General features: G+C 39.9%; 1 protein-coding gene across 4 annotated transcripts in view; it reads left to right on the top strand.

Moving 5' to 3' along the window:
- Nucleotides 1-17,242: 17,242 nt before the first annotated feature.
- LOC143849136 (diaminopimelate epimerase family protein) overlaps nucleotides 17,243-17,702 on the top strand; it is a 40,683-nt gene continuing 40,223 nt past the window's right edge. For all 4 annotated transcript variants that reach the window (XM_077358191.1, XM_077358188.1, XM_077358189.1 and 1 more), the window contains exon 1: nucleotides 17,243-17,399. In XM_077358191.1, the coding sequence (XP_077214306.1) occupies nucleotides 17,385-17,399 (15 nt within the window). In that variant the 5' untranslated portion in view covers nucleotides 17,243-17,384. The remainder of the gene's footprint in view (nucleotides 17,400-17,702) is intronic.

Below are 17,702 nucleotides of genomic sequence, written 5' to 3'. Positions count from 1 at the left end.
ATTTTGTATCTTTCCTAATCCGTGGAACGCCTCCTGTACATTGAGTGCACTATATTTTTTTAAAGGTGATGAACTAACCGCTACCTTAACTGCCGAAGGGAGGGAAGCTATTATCACCATTGAAAGACATTGGAACTGTCTCCGAGTGATTCATCAAAACCTTCTTTGCAGATTTCTCATTGGTATCCACAAGATCATCAAACTTTTTTTTTTTTTTGGTTGGTGCTTTTACCCATTCGGGCCGTCGCAAATGTTCATCACCATCTGGTCTATGAGATCTCTCATCACCCCAAACTCGGAATCTATCTCTTTGTTGAACCTAGCCGATGTTAATGTACAGCTTTGGAGAGGCGCAGGTTTTAATCTCTTTCTCAACGTTTCCTAATGTTGATCGAAGATCGCTGTATTTTTAATTGGCTCCTCAGGCAGTGTTTACATATTATGGAACTTTGCAATTTCAATCAAGGTTGCAGGAATTTCAAGAGGATTGCAGGTACTATTTCTGTCCATAGAAGAATAAAGTGGTTCTGATCGAGGATTATGCACGTTTTGGCTTTAGAACCTTCTGAGCTCCTAGTATTTGATATTGTCTCTCTTATTTTTGACATCTTCCAACTTCTCTAAGGCATTTTAGAAGGCATTGTACTCATTTTGTCTTCTATGCCACCCTTATTTTGTAGGATGGTTTAAACAGCCTTTAAAGTCAAATGGCGATTCGGAGAGAGGGTATACTCCTACCTCATTCAAGACCTTCCACTTTGGCTCTTAAAATGCACGCTTCAAGATTCAAAAACCCAAAGAAGTCATTCAGTTGATATTTTTTACAGAGGCCCAGAACACCAGGAGATGGCAATGCTCACGGAAAGCTTTTCCAAAGATAGGAGCTCCTTTAGGCATAGCACAATTTCATGAGATGCCCCCAGAATTTAACTGATGAGCACATTCCTTCTTTTTTTCTTTTTTTACACCTACAACCATTGATGTGCTTTCAGGCATCGTTCACTTGATTCTTTTAACTCTTGTTGGGGACGTACACCCAAAATGCTTCTTGGATCCTTTTCTATATTTTTTAGCGGACAATGGCTCTAATTTTTGCCAAGGCCGCCCTTTCGGGTTTTTTTAACCTAGCGGGCTCTTCCTTTTTTTCCTTATTATTATTTTTTTGTGCTTATTTTTGTCTAAGTCAGGTTTTCAACTTAGAGGCCCTTTCAGGTTTTCAACTTAGCGGACAATGGCCCTAACTTTTTAACATGGCCGCCCATTTAGGTTTTCAACCTAACTGACAATGGCTCTAATTTTTACTTAAACCGCCCTTTTGGGTTTTCAACCCCTACCGGGCTCTCTTTTTTTAGGAAGGAATTTTGACAAGTACCTTGCTCTTGTTTCTCTCTGTAGAGGACATCTTTCTAGAGCGGGGTGTTTCCTCCTTCACATATCTTGCTGATCAAACAACCATGTTCTTCTGTCCAACAAGAATCAAGCTTGTCTTTGAAATTTCATGTTTTCTTAACTCCATCAAGAATGTATGATTCGTATGTGGTGCTTACATTTATGTTTCCCGTGGAGGAAATAGGCTCTTATGTTCAACCAAACCGAGTCCTGAAATTGTGTGAAACTCAATGTTGACTTGAAGACTAGGAGTGATTGTCGAATCGAGCGATGATAAAAGAAAAGAGCATAGTAGCAGGAAGAATTTCCATATGATGTTCCATTTCCAATTGGTGGTAACTTGTATCAATTGGGGCGTTTCCATTTTCAAGAAAATCATAATGAGAAGGAATTGGTTCTTGCACCTAGTTTGGCAAAGAAATCGGCTCGACCATTTTTTCCCAGGGTATTGTGTCATTTACATGATTTTTGAATGGGTTAATTTGTGTTTCCTTACACACATTCAAAAGTTGGTTTTCGATCCACTTTGTTCTTTTTAAATGCTAGTAGAGAGGCGATTTTCATGTCGCTCACCATTTTCAATCCAATTATAGTGTCTCTGTATTCTAACACAGATCAATGATGGTGGAGTATGGTGATACACCATTTTTTAACATGCCCCAATTCTCGAGACTAAATTTTGGCTTCGAATTACAATTCTGCAATTTCTAATTCTTAGGAACACCTTTGATCTCACCAGAGTTGGAATTTTAAGGAATTATGGCTCCTATTGGCTTTGGAAAATTGTCCTCCATGACAAAATATTTTCTGGTCTCCAAATAAGATTTTTCACCGGATTTTGTGAAATGGAAGATCTAACATTACGAACCTTCTTAACAAAATCATCTTTCAGTGAGTCATTTAGAAGAAGAACCTTCTTAGCCATGTTACAAGTAAGTGAGCACATGTACTGGCTATTCCTTAAAATCTCCATATCTATTTGACAGATTTTATAGGATGGGAATTCCATCGCAAAATGGTTGATGAAATCACCATGCGTTAATTTTTCATGAGTTGACGGCCCCATCATATTTGACAAAACTAAGTTTTCCTCGCCGTATGAGGCTTTATGAAGTTGTTTTACACAATACATTGTGTGAAGTTCTTTCCATGCAACGTTTTGGAGTTATCCTATAATATGCGGCAGTGTGAAGTTCTCCACCACATGCAGTGTTGTGAAGTTTTTTTTTTTTTACCACACACTGTTGTGGAATTTTCTCCGCCATATGCTGCATTATGAAGTTTGACCCCACCACGTGTCAGATAAACTTTGCTCCACCATTTGTGGCTTTGTGAAGTTTGCTCCACATTTCACGGCATTTTGAAGTTTGCCCCCGCCATATACAAAATTGTGAAGTTTTTTTTTTCACCATAGCCGGCATTTTGAAGATTTTTTTTTTTTTTTCAATATGTGACGTGAAGTTTTCTCTACGATTTGTTGCAAAGGTGTGAAGTTTACACTGTCATTTGCGGCGCTGTGAAGTTTCCTCCATCCTCTGCCGGCGATGCAAGGTTTGTTCCACTATTTACGAAGTTCTGAAGTTTACTCCGCCATTTACAAAGTTGTGAAGTTTACTCCATGTGCAGCAACGTGAAGTTTGCTCCATCATTTACCCATAATTGAAGTTTGCTCCTCCCTTCCAGGTATTTTGAAGCATTCTTTTTGTACAATATGCGGGTCACACAGTTTGCCTTAGTGATGCAAACGGAGTGCTTGCAAGGGCCATTGTTTACTTTTCCTGCGTCTTTTTTCAACCAAACTTTAGTCAAGCAAAGGAACATTCTTTTTCTTTTGAGTTAAGGAACCTCTTAGGCTTTAAGATGAGAGAAGTGAGTCCCACCGGAAGTGCCAAAAATTTGTTCGCAAAAAATTTCACATGCATGAAAAGGGAAATCACACACAAAATAAATTGGGATCAAATTTCTCTCTTGCGAGAAGAGGTTTTATTAATTTTGGTAGGGATCGTACACTTCTGGCTCTATTGGCCGTTAATTACATTCTTGAAGAAGAAAATACCTCTGATTATCCATCAAGAGGTTCCCTATCAAAATACAACTTTTGTTAATTGTCCTGAACAAAGAAGGATTTTTGAAGATCTGATTTTTGTGAAGAGATCCTTTATAATTAATTTTGAGAAATGTTGTCTTTGTCATCTTCCTCCTGGAGGAGAAAGGTCTTCTCCTTCTAGGGAGTCTCTGGGAAGAGATCCTAAAGGGACCATTAGAGAAAGATTCTCTAAAGGGATTTTTCTCCGTCTTTCTTTTTTGGAGCCTTCATCTCTATCATCCTTCTCCTGAAGGAGAAGGGTCTTCTCCCTTTAGGGAGTCTCTGGAAGAAATCTTAAAGGGATTTTTAGAGAAAGATTCTCTAAAGGGATTTTCCTCCGTCTTTCTTTTTTGGAGCCTTCATCTTTATCATCCTTCTCCTAAAGGAGAAGGGTCTTCTCCCTTTAGGGCTCCCTTTAGGGAGTCTCTGGAAGATAACTAAAGGGACCTTTATGCTCTGTTTGGTTGCCGGGTTTTTTTTGTTCCTGGGAGTTATGTGGGAGAAAAAAATACCCTGGGAGATAGGTGGGAAAAAAAAGTCCTAGAAGTAAAATAAAAACCCCATGTTTGGTTGACCGGATTATGGTGGGAAAAAAAAAACCTTTGTTTGGTTGCTTGAACTGTTGGGTAGAAAAAAATTCTTCTCAAGCTTATTTTGGGTTCCTGAGTTTATTTTTGTTCCTGCGACTTCTTTCCTGTCTTATCAAATGATGGAAAAGTAGGAAATTCTGGAGAAGTCTATTCTTCCCAAACTTTTCTATCCAGAAATTAAATTCCTACACGCCAAACAGGGCCAGGGGAGCACCAAAATTTAGTATTCCTCATGTTATCGTCCTTCTTTCCTTTAATATTTCGAAAGGAATTGATCCTATGTCATACCCACTTGAGGACCCACTTGCCATTGGGCCACAAAATGTGTAATCATCATGATCTAAACCATTCATACAAATCAACGGTGAGACAAGAAAAGGAGGATTCCGTACGTTCGGATGCATAGGATCTAATGGAGTTTTTTTTACGGTGTCCGACTGTCAAGTACCGTCAAAACTGTACCACCCTTGATATTTGATCCAACAGCAGCCCACTTTTTAAGAGGCTGTTGTTGGATCAAATATCAAGGGTGGTACTGACTTGACGGTCAGGCATCATATAATTTCTCGGATCTAATATCCATTCTATGATATCTATTTTGTATTAACAATATTTCACTTGTGAGGAATTGCTTTAGTAGGGCGTGACCTTACTGGAATACAATGAGCTGCACCCACTACAGCATAGTGGGTCCCCCGATTGGCTGATCTTGACCATTCATGTTCACTTGATAGCTAGGCCTTGTTTTGATATGTTCAAACTTTCAAAAAACTATACATAGTATGGCTCAGATTCAACGACAAAAAAAATGCAAGTTATTGAATTCCGTAATTTCAAGATAATAGACGTTTGGATCAACCATATATAAGGTAGGAGCTTGTCTTAATGATGTAGTGGATGTGGCTCATTGTAATATTAGGAGTAGGGCTGCAACTCGAGCAGGGTTTTACCCGACCCGACCCGAAAATAGCCTGGGTTGGGTTCAGGTTTCTCGGGTTTCGGGTTGAGCCGGGTTAAGCATCCAAAAGCCCGCATGAATCTCGAGTCGAGCCGGGTTTGAAGAGGCCCAACCCGACCCGACCCGAGTTACATAAGTTATAGTATGTATTTTCTTTTCTATTGTTAGTTAAAAGTTAAAAGTGAAAACTCACGCACGCATTGTTATAGTATGTGAGTGTGATTTCTGCTTCTATGAGTTGAGTTGATTCAGGTGTTTGATTAAGCATTGTTTGATTGTAATTACAGCATTGTTTGATTCAAGTGTAATGTGAGTGTAATTTCTGCTTCTATGAGTTGAGTTGCCTTGCCAAACAAGAGTTTTCCTTAAAAAATTGTGTCAACGTGAAAAACCCGACCCGAGATATTTCTCGGGTAGGGTTGGGTTCTCCAAAACCCGACCCGCCCGACCCGAGTTGCAGCCCTAATTAGGAGGACCCTCCTAGTGAAGCATTCCTCTATATTTGTTCATTCATATTCTTAGAACAGAAACCATATGTGTGTGTGTGTGTGTGTGTGTGTGTGTGTGTGTGTGTGAGAGAGAGAGAGAGAGAGAGAGAGAGAGTATGTAGGTAAGCTAGGTAGTAGAGTAGAAGAAATGGCAGCCAAACATGCTTTTGGGAGATCTTTGGAAGATCTCAAGCATTTGGAACTCCTACACTGCCCCCAAAATGGGCAACCAAACAGAGCATAGGCTTCTCCTTTGTGTCTGGCAACCCCCAAATAACTAACACCCAGAGAGAGAAGGAACCGATGTTAGAATTGTTATCTCCACCCCAATTTGTTTTTCTTTTCCTTAGTCCTAAACCTAGTCCAACCCAAGGTAGCATTACCCCAATCCAACCCAGACCTCGAGTTAAGGAACCCAACCTGCTTCTAAATCTCTCAAGCCTAACCCGATTCATCTAACTCTTCTTTTTTCCCAAATTGAGATGGGTTCGGTTTGCCCTAGGCCGTGAAAAAAACATAAAAATATAATAAAAAACCATAGGGATAGTTTCACCTCGCCCTAAAATCAGCCTTTCACACTTTTGTCGAGGGCTGAGATTGTGTCATTTTTTTGTTTTTGAATAGTAGATAGTAATGTCATTTATAAGCATGTTTAGGTAGTAGCAACGGAGGGGAAATAACTTAAAAAACATAACACTAAGGGGCCGTTTGGATACGCGGATTTGAGAATCCGGGATTTCTTCAAAATTGTAGCTAAGAGACCAGAGAAGAAGTGGACCAACCGTCGTTTTTTACTTCTCGCCTTTCTTTCCGTCAGCAAGAGAGTAGCAGATCCTCCCATATTTCCAAGTTTTAGAAATCTTACGATGCAGGAGACATTTTTAAAACTTGAATTTCTCACTTAAAATTCAAGAAACACTGCCAGGACAACGAATTTACACTGTTTTCAAACTAAAAACCTGGATTCTAAAATCCGGGTAAGGGGCCGTTTGGATATGCGATTTTAGAATCCAGGTTTTTAGTTCGAAAACAGTGTAAAAGAGGGTTTGTGATCAGGCTGATGTATGATGTATGTTGTCCTGCCAAAGTTTCTTGGATTTTAAGTGAGAAATTCAGGTTTTAAAAATCTCTCCTACATCTTGAGATTTCTAAAACCTAGAAATATGGGAGGATCCGCTACTCTCTTGCTGACTGAAAGAAGGGAGAGAAATAAAAAACGACGGCTGGTCCGCTTCTTCTCTTGTCTCCTAGCTACAATTATGAAGAAATCCGCGTATCCAAACGGCCCCTAAGATTTTGAAAATCGGGAAAAAAATTAGAGGACGATGTTCAATTCAGGTCAGGTTGGATCGCCGAATGCCTCAACCCTAACCCAACCCAAAATTAAATCAGGTTCTCTTTTCCCAACCCAACCTGAGAAAATGCGAGCCCAACCCAAATCAAAATAGGGTTGAACCCGTCGGGTTTGGTTTGAGCCCAATCCATGTTGCACCCTTACTAAAAATATCTTCATTTTCATGAAAAGTCAATTCATTTCTAGGAAAAGACAGACAAGGTGGGGCGGAAATGTTGGAAGAAACGGGTGGAAATGTCACTTCCCTCTCCTCAATTGACCTCATTGACTTTCCCAGCTATGTAAAATATACAGATAAAATGTAGATATTAGGTGAACAGTGAACATCTACATCTAATGACCGAGCAAAAAAAAAAAAAAAATCTACACCTAATCTTCTTCTTCTTTTTCTTTTTTTTTTTAAAGATATCTACACCTAATCTTCATTAAACTGAAAAGGATATCAAGCCATGTGTCACATTCTTAATGGAAAGATGGTTTTCGTGAAGTCGAAAGCGTGGAGAGAAGATAGGGGGGGTAGGTCACCACAGTCGAAGAAAATCTGAACCAATTGAATAAAAAGTTTAGAACAAAACACGACACGCCTTATCTGAGCTTCAAGCTCACAATTATTTTCCTCATATATATATATATATATAGAGAGAGAGAGAGGGGAAAGTGAAGCTACACCGCCGGCTTAAAATACAATGGGCCCAAATTATTTTGGTGATCCAAAGAATTCATTTGATTGGCCCTCACATAGATAGGGTGTCCACCAAAAATCAGCTCCATAGGATCATCCCAACCCTACGATTTGTGGAGGCAAAAATGAACATGTAAAAACCTTCACAAATTTGTCTCCACAAATCGTAGGGTTGGGATGATCCTATGGAGCTGATTTTTGGTGGACACCCTATCTATGTGAGGGCCAATCAAATGAATTCTTTGGATCACCAAAACAATGTGGGCCCATTGTATTTTAAGCCGGCGGTGTAGCTTCACTTTTCTCATATATATATATATATATATATATATATATATATATATATATATATGAGAGAACATTTCCTACACACTTGTGTAGGTAAGTTACCTACACACTACCTTAAAATACAGTGGGGGCCCACATTGTTTGGGTGATCCAAACCATTCATTTGAATGGTCTTCACATAGATAGAGTGTCCACAAAAAATCAGATCCATAGGATCATCCTAACCATTCAAACTATGGAGGCAAAAAATGGACTAATTTGTGAAGGTTTATACACGTCCATTTTACCTCCACAAATCGTAGGGTTGGGATGATCCTATGAATCTGATTTTTTGTGGACACCCTATCTATGTGAGGACCATTCAAATGAATTGTTTAGATCACCCAAACAATGAGGGCCCCCACTGTATTTTAAGGTAGTGTGTAGGTAACTTACCTACACAAGTGTGTAGGAAATGTTCTCTCTCTCTCTCTCTCTCTCTCTCTCTCTCTCTCTATATATATATATATATATATATATATATATATATATATATATATATATATGAGGAAAGTGTTTCTAGTCCGGCCGACTAGAGATCATTCTCTAGTCCGCCACCCAAAAACACATGGGTCCTACATATTTTGTGGTGATCTAAAGCATTCATTTGATAGGCCTCATCATAGATAGGATGTCCACAAAAATTCAGCTTCATAGGATCTTCTTAACCCTTTGATTTGTGGAGTTAAAAAATTGACAGATTTGTGGCGGTTTATAGCCGTCCATTTTAAGCTCCACAAATTATAGGGTTTGGATGATCCTATGAAGCTAATTTCTTGTGGACACCGTCTCTATGTCAGGGCCCATCAAATGAATGCTTTGCATCACCAAAATATGTGGGACCCATGTGTTTTTGGGTGGCGGACTAGAGAATGATCTCTAGTCGGCCGGACTAGAAACACTTTCCTCTATATATATATATATATATATATATATATATATATATATATATATATATATATATATATGAGGAGCAATAATTACATGCTACCAAAAAAAAGAAAGTAAACAAATGGTAGGGCCCTTGGGAGATGGATTTATGTTATAATTTGAGGAGCAATAATTACCTGCTACCAAAAAAAAGAAGGGTTTTGCTCTGTTAAGGAGCATTAAAAGCTCTCTTTTTTACTCGTTTTTAGATGGCAGCCCCTCTTGTCCCACGTTTCATTAAATGCCCGTCACTTTTGTCAACATCAAGAAAAGATTGAAGCTTTAGAGGGGTGTCTATATCAAAAACAGCTTTCTATTATTGGCATAGTTAAATAGTAAGAATAGTTGCTTTGATATCGACACTCCTCAAAAGCCTCTCTTTTCTTACCCCTAACTATTAAAAAGATGAGTGCCCATATCAAAACAAAAGTGGGTCTCCCATATATATAGCTAGATCATATTCTACGGGAGTTTTCTACCGGAGTTAAAGATGAGCCCAGGGACGAAGCCAATGGGGGTCGAGGAGAGGGCAAGTGCCCCCCCCCCCCCCCCCCTCGATTTTTGCCGAAATTTTTTCTGCATTTAGGGTTTGAATAGGTCCAATTTAGGAAGCCGGATTTTTGTTCCCTTTTTCCTAAATGAAAAGTTAGCAGCTTAGTGGGAGGGCTTTTGGTCCCAATAGACCTGGCAAACAGGTGGGTCGGGTCGGGTCATGCGGGTTGCGGGTCAAAATGACCCGCATTCCTACGGGTCAGCAACCAGGTGACCCATACCCAGTGCGGGTGGGTTGGGTCGACCCGCGGGTTACCCGCATGTTTTTCCAAAACAGAGTTTTTATTGGGCGGTGATAAATTCACCCCCTTCTATGTATGAATTCACCCCCTAATTTTCAAAATGGACGGTACAGCCTACACCATAGGATGATCCAAACCGTCCATTGATGGGCCACAACGTAAATAGATCGTGCCCCAAAGATATTGCCATAGGACGATCTCAACCGTTCAATCTATAGAAGTTTCCATATTTTCAGTCCCTCTTTAGATCGGAGGGTTAGAATCATCCTATGCTAATGATTTTTTGGGCACAACCTATTTATATTATGGCCCATCAAATGCACGGTTTGGATCATCCTATGGTGTGGGCTGTACCTTCCAATCATCCATTTTGAAAAATAGGGAGTGTATTCATGCATAGTAAATTAGTAATGCTCATGAGCTGCAGGAAGTTGGGAGTCCTCAAAAAGTGAGATGCTGTTAGAAGGACTGATTTTCAAACACAAGTGCACTATTCCAGCTCAAAAAGTGAGATGCTCTTAGCCCTTGATCTCATTTTCTATTTTAAAATAAAAAATGTTAAAAAAATCCAAAAAATCACGGGTGCCCGTGGGTTGACCCGACCTGACCCTTGTTTTTGCGGGTTGGGTCACCCGCGGATCGGTTTTGGCGGGTCGGTAAAACCCCGACCCGTGCTAGCAAATTTGCGGGTGGGTTGGGTCTACCCGCGGGCACATGTCGCGTTTGCCAGGTCTAAACACAATAAGTGAATACATAATTACATACTTCATTTATTGGATGCCTCCAAGGAGTCCAAGAAAGGCCTAACCAAGGCTGGACGGAAGAAACTGGAATGTAAAAACAAAGAAACTATCAGATTAGACCCAATGTAAGTATCTTGCAACAAAACATAAATTTTGTTACTTGGTTTAAATATCACATAGAACAATCCACCAACAAATTCAATAAAAAATGAAATATCAATGAAATTCAGGTAACAAAAAAAAAGATTTTAGCAAATAGGGTAGAGGAACTAAGCAAGTGTTTTTGTTATCTTCTCTTGTAAAGTGGAAAAAACCATTGAAATCAAATGAATAACTACCTCAAACAATTGTCTGAAGGTTCCTTTGTCTCAAAGGAAGCTAGAGAATCCCCTCAAGCTTGATGAAAGGGAAAGACGTCCCTTTCTTCACAATTCTGGTAACAGGGGAGAGAGAGAGAGAGAGAGAGGGAGAGAGAGAGAGAGATTCTTGATGTTCATATTAGAAAGTTGTCCTTTTTCCACTTTCATTTTCCTTTTGTTTTGATATGGGCACTCCTCTCTTTAATAGGTAGGGGTCAGAAAAGAGAGGCTTTTGAGGAGTGTCGATATCAAAGCAACTATTCTTACTATTTAACTATGCTAATAATAGAAAGTTGTTTTTGATATAAACACCCCTCTAAAGCTTCAATCTTTTCTTGATGTTGACAAAAGTGACGGACATTTAATGAAACGTGGGAAAAGAGGGGCTGCCATCTAAAAACGAGTAAAAAAGAGAGCTTTTAATGCTCCTTAACGAGTGCGCCCCTAAGCAAAACCCAAAAAAAAAAGAAGTAAACAAATCGTAGGGCCCTTGGGAGATGGATTTATGTTATAATTTGAGGAGCAATAATTACATGCTACCAAAAAAAAGAAAGTAAACAAATCGTAGGGCCCTTGGGAGATGGATTTATGTTATAATTTGATTAGCAATAATTACATGCTACCAAAAAAAAGAAAGTAAACAAATCGTAGGGCCCTTGGGAGATGGATTTATGTTATAATTTGATTAGCAATAATTACATGCTACCAAAAAAAGAAAGTAAAGAAATCGTAGGACCCTTGGGAGATGGATTTATGTTATAATTTGAGGAACAATAATTACATGCTACCAAAAAAGAGAAAGTAAACAAATCGTAGGGCCCTTGGGAGATGGGTTTTTGTTATAATTTGATTAGCAATAATTACATGCTACCAAAAAAAAGAAAGTAAACAAATCGTAGGGCCCTTGGGAGATGGATTTATGTTATAATTTGATTAGCAATAATTACATGCTACCAAAAAAAAGAAAGTAAACAAATCGTAGGGCCCTTGGGAGATGGATTTATGTTATAATTTGATTAGCAATAATTACATGCTACCAAAAAAAAGAAATCAAACAAATCGTAGGGCCCTTGGGAGATTGATTTGGATTCGGGTATGGGCCCATATTATTTGGATGATCCAAAGCGTTCATTTGATGGGTCCTGACATAGATAGGGTGTGCCCAAAATATCAGCTCCATCGGATCATCCTAACCCTTCAATCTATGGACGAACCTTCAGCTGAGGGGGCAAACCTTAAACAAAACGAAACTAATGAGGATGTCTTTGTCACTTCTTAAACTATAGGGGTTGAAGTGGATGTGTCGGAAACTAGAGGGGGTGTAAATGTAATTATCCCTTTATTTTATAATTTGAGGAGCAATAATTACGTGCGTGGACATTGTTATTGTCCGCCGATACAGAAAAAGAAAAGAGAAAGAGCATTTGTATCTAGAAATGTCAGGATGACACTATTTATTTATGCGTGGCTCCTTTTTCTTCACCAGTTTTGCTGGTCAAGAAGATGGCAAATGGAAAAAATGAACTGAGAATCGATCTTTGTATAAAATCATTAGAAACGACAATTCCCTTCTGCCCAATCATAGGCACTATTATCACATCAACTATCGTGAAGGCACACTTCTCAACGTGTTGCCAGGGGCGGAGCCAGCATTGGTCATTGCGGGCTTTACTAACTTTTTGTAATAATTTTTGCACATATAGTATTGTGCAAGTACTGGGGGGGCCGTGGCCACCCCCATGCTTTATGTCCCTCCGCCCCTGGGTGCTACTAAATGGATAAGATTGTTAACTTCTATGTTCTGCTTAATCAGAGGGGGCTATATTCACCCCGTAAAGGTTGCCTATTTATTTTGGGCGATGATATTTTCACCCCTCTGCAGCAGTACGCATTCGCCCTGATAGTGTGAATAGTGGGCAACTTTAACGCTTTTTGACAACAGATCACATTAAAAGGGGGTGAATGCGTACTGCAGAGGGGTGAAAATATCATCTCCCTTTATTTTTACGGGCTGAGTTGTCTCTCTCTCTCTCTCTCTCTTTCTCTTTATATATATATATATATATATATGAAAAGGATTGTACGCTCGAGCTTACCAAGCTTATGGTACACTCGAGTGCCCAATCACATGTGGGCCCACTTTGTTAGGATGATCCAAAGTATTCATTTCAAAGGCCCTTACATAGATGGAGTGTGTACTAAAAATCAGCTCCATAGGACCATCCTAACCCATCCATTTGTGGAGGCCAAATGGACAGACCACAAATCTGCTCATTTTTGCCCTTCACTTTTGGAGGGGTTAGGATGATTCAATGGAGCTGATTTTTGGTACACACCCTATCTATGATAGAGCCTTGCAAATGAATGCTTTCAATCACCACAAAAAATGTGGGACCCATGTGATTGGGGCTTGGTACGCTCGAGCGTACAATACTATTCCTCATATATATATATATATATATATATATATATATATATATATATATATGAAGAAACTGTTGGTGAGCTTAAGCTCACCAAACTTATGGTGAGCTAGCTTGCCCAATCACATGGGGGCCCACTTTGTTAGGATGATCCAAAGCATTCATTTGAAAGTTCCTTCCATAGATGGGGGGTGTACCAAAAATCAGCTCCATAGGATCATCCTAACTCCTCCATTTGTGGAGGACAAAAATGGACAGACACAAATCTGCCCCATTTTTGTCCTCCACAAATGGAGGGGTTAGGATGATCCTATGGAGCTGATTTTTGGTACACCCCCTATCTATGATAAGGCCTTGCAAATGAATGGTTTGGATCACTCCCCAAAATGTGGGACCCATGTGATTGGGCAAGCTACTCTCTCTCTCTATATATATATAATAAGGAGGGAGGGGTGTTTACTGTTGCGGCTTAGGTGGCAGCATGAGGAAAAGGAATTTTTCTTTTTTATCTTGGATTTACACGTCACCATTACTCTTTTACCATTAACCCCTTCGTTGATATCTATCTCTATGAGGGGGTAAAATCATAATCTACATACGAAAAGTATCGACAAAGGGTGTCTGTCTATGACAATTACGGAAAAAACTACCAAGAACAGGTAACGACATATGACAATGACGACAAAGCTACTTTATATTACTCATGCAGAACACTTGCAAAATATTGACGGATTCCGGGCACCTGAAGAGGAACAACAATTATGGAGACCTCTATTGATTGGAGGGCTACGATCAACCTATTGAAATCATTTTACGGGCACAAACCGATTGATGTTTGTGTTCAATCACATGGACGGTTTGGATCAACCTATAACCCTCTATAGATCGGAGGATTCAGATCAACCTATGAAAATTATTTTTGGGGCGCAACCTCTGTAGGCAGTGGCCCATCTAATGGACGGTTTGGATCATCCTATGGTATGGGGCCATACCGTACATTTTAATGGAGTGAGGATCATCAAAATACAGTTTGAATAGTCAAAATTCATCACGTTTTAAGATGGCGGTTCAAAACGTTTATAAAATTTAATTTGGGAAATGTTATCACCACTACTGTATTTTGATAAGGGCGCTCCTCCCTTTATTAAAGGTACGGTATGGCCCACACCATAGGATGATCCAAACCGTCCATTAGATGGCCACGGCCTAAATAGGTTCTGCCTCAAAAATCATTTCCATAGGTTGATCCCAACCCTCCGATCTGAATGATATAGGGTCGATCCAAGCCCTCTATAGATCAGAGAGTTAGGATCAACCTATGGAAATAATTTTTGGGGCACAACCTATTTAGACCGTGGCCCATCTAATAGACGGTTTTGATCATCCTATGGTGTGGGCCATACCGTACCTTTAATAAGGGAGGAGAGCCCTCACCAAAATACGGTAGTGCTTATAACATTTCCCTTTAATTACCATGGAAAATTTAAGGTGTAAATTGTTGTCTTTAGTAATACAAGTTAATAAACCTACTCATCCATTACATGTTGACAAACTGGTCCAAGATTTGCAAAGGGATCTCTCTCTCTGAATTTTTGTTTTTTTGTTGGCATGTCTCTTACCTCTTCAAACTATAGGAGACTTTGGTCACTTGACATATTTCATAATTGCTGGGTGCACTTTTACATGCTGTTTACTTGGTTTTATTTCATTCTTGACTGTGTTGTAAAAGAATTGACAACTATAGTTGCCACTATTTACCTCCTCATTTTTAACCAACATTACTTAGGGTCACTTGGGATACCTCTAAAAATTATGTGACTGTTATTGTTCTCTTTTCTATATTTTTCAATGTTCTTACCCACTTGCTGCATTTTGCATTTCCTAAGTGAATACTTTTACAGATCTGTTACTTTTCTAAATCCAATTTTTTTATTAGATTTGATTCAAACAGTTTCAACACACACCCTTTTATGAAACTTTTTTTTTCGTCCCCCGTGGATTTTTGTCACCCCGTGAATTTCTCCCAAAATTCTAATAGAATTACACATCACTTTTTTTGACTTTTTTTAACAACATAGGAAGGAAATCTCTATAGATTAGAGGGCTAAGATCAGCGTATGGAAATGATTTTACGGGCACAACCTATGTCTGTTGTGTTCCATCACATGGACACTTTGGATCAACCTATGATGTGGTCTATATAGTTCTTTGTCGGACCGTGCATCGCACGGGGTTTTTTACTAGTACTATCTACTATAATAAGCCGGAAGGGTTTTTTACTGTTCCTCGCCACATGTCGTCGTCCCTTACTCTCCCAACTGCTTTCTTTTGTACTTCTTTCCGGTTGAACCCTCCAACAAATTCTAATTTCCTTCTTTAACATCTACTATAATAAGCCGGAAGGGTTTTTTAATGTTCCTCGCCACGTGTTGTAGTCCCTTACTCTCCCAGCTGCTTTTTTTGTACTTCTTTTCGGTTGAACCCTCCAACAAATTCTAATTTTCTTCTTTAACACGAGTAAATATCACTTCCCAAAAAAAGGGGAAGTGATATTTACTCCCCTTTTCATCACCAGGGACACCTAGCGCTAGTGTATGTGGCAATCAAGGCCACTAGATTCTTCTGACATAAAGTACATTAGGCCCCCTTTAGTCGTTGGTATACTGGCACCAGGTGTCCCTGGTGATGAAAAGGGGCGTAAATATCACTTCCCGTTTTTTTTGGCATGGAGATATTTTTGTATACTATTAGACCTGGCAAAAGTGACCCGTGCCCGCGGGTCGACCCGGCCCACCCGCAAATTTGCGGGCACGGGTCTAAGTTTCCGTGACTCGTCAAAAACCAACCCGCGGGTGACCCAACCCGCAAAAACACGGGTCGGGTCGGGTCAACCCGCGGGCACTCGCGGGCACCCGCATTTTTACAGTATTTTTTAATCTTTTTGAGAATGTTATCATCACTGCTGTTTGTTTTTTACGAGTAACTCCTCACTTTATAAAAAGTACGGTATGTCCTGCACCGTAGGATTATCCAAAGTTCCAAACCGTCCATTAGATGGGCCATACCCTAAATAGGTTATGCCCCAAAATTATTTCCATCGGTTGATTCTAACCCTCTGATCTATAGAGGGTTAGGATCAATCCTCTAACATTCAGATTGGAGGGATAGGATCATCCTATGGAAATGAATTTTGGAGCATAACCTATTTAGGCTATGGCCCAACTAATGGACGGTTTGGATCATCCTATGGTGTGGGCCATACATAAAGTGAGAGTGCCCAGTAGTGTTGATAACATTTAAATGTGGTTTTTATTTTATTAGAATTTGCTATCAAGCTTCTCCTTTGGCAATTTCTCGGCAAGTGGCCTTTGTGTATGCAAAGATGCGCGCATCCAAATGTTGCTAAAATGTTCCTTGTAAAAAAGTAATCATTACACCACAAAAAGTAAATTAGCTAAGTTATAAAGTTTTGAATGAAAAATTACCTAGAAAGGGTAATAAAATTTTACAATTACGAAAAAAATACCAAATCATATATCCGAGGTTATGACAATTACGGGAAAAATAGAGCCTGTCAAATCAAAATAATTATTACAATCCCATATTTGCGGCATATTTGCGGGTGACCCGCGGGTTGACCCGACCCATCCGCGGGCCGCGCGGGTCACGTAAATTTTGACCCGCCAAAATGCGGGTCATTTTCTCACCCGACCCGTGGACCGGCACCCGCATCACCCGCGGGTTGACCCGGCCCGACCCACCCGTTTGCCAGGTCTATATACTATAAAGCAGAAGACATACATATCCTATCTACACGTTGCTGGAAAATTGGGATTTTTCCTCTTCCATTCGACGGTTTCCTGCTGTATCCTATAAAGCAGAAGATACTCTCTGTCTCTGTCTCTCCAGCTGCGTCTCGGGACCCACGCGTCTCCCTCATCTCATTGGATGGTTTTAGTGATTTGTCCGCTTTCAATGTTTATCAGCTCTTTGGGAGACAGGGAGGAGAGCAAAACCCCCCTCATTTTCTTCCACCTCCTTCCCACGAACTCTCTCTTTTCCTTCTCACCCCTTTCCGTCTGCTTCGGTCCAACCCCCCCCCCCCCCCCCCCCCCCCCCTCTCTCTCTCTCTCTCTCTCGATCTTAATGGCCCCGTCATTCTTCTTCCCTTCCAATCCCGCAACCTCCAAGAAGAAATTAGCGGCGGTGTTGAAATCTCCGTCCAAAGCCTCATCAACCTCGCCCTCTCCAAGTCGAAGACATGGCTGATATTAAGGTACTTTCTCCCCATGTTCTATCGTTTTCCCCATTTTGTTATCCTCCTTTTACTTTGAATTTTTTAGATTTATCTGAAAAGGCATGATCTTTGGTTTTTCCATTGAGTTGGGTCTCCTTCACCTAAACTTGGGCAGATTTTAAAGGTTGTCCTCTCTCTTTCAAGATGCTTGCCATTGATATATTATGGATGTGAAATGATGAGCATCACATAATTTTACATTTGGAATCATGATTGAACTCTACAAATCATCTTCAATTAGCTCCTGTTACCTCAAATATAATGGGAAACTTGGTCGGGTCC

This window comes from Tasmannia lanceolata, unplaced genomic scaffold, assembly GCF_043159265.1.
Source record: "Tasmannia lanceolata isolate RefF3 unplaced genomic scaffold, GAP_Taslan_0.1 ptg000016l, whole genome shotgun sequence".
Lineage (NCBI taxonomy): Eukaryota > Viridiplantae > Streptophyta > Magnoliopsida > Canellales > Winteraceae > Tasmannia > Tasmannia lanceolata.
The sequence above is the reverse complement of the archived record's forward strand: the minus strand, read 5'-3'. Positions and strand labels throughout refer to the sequence as shown.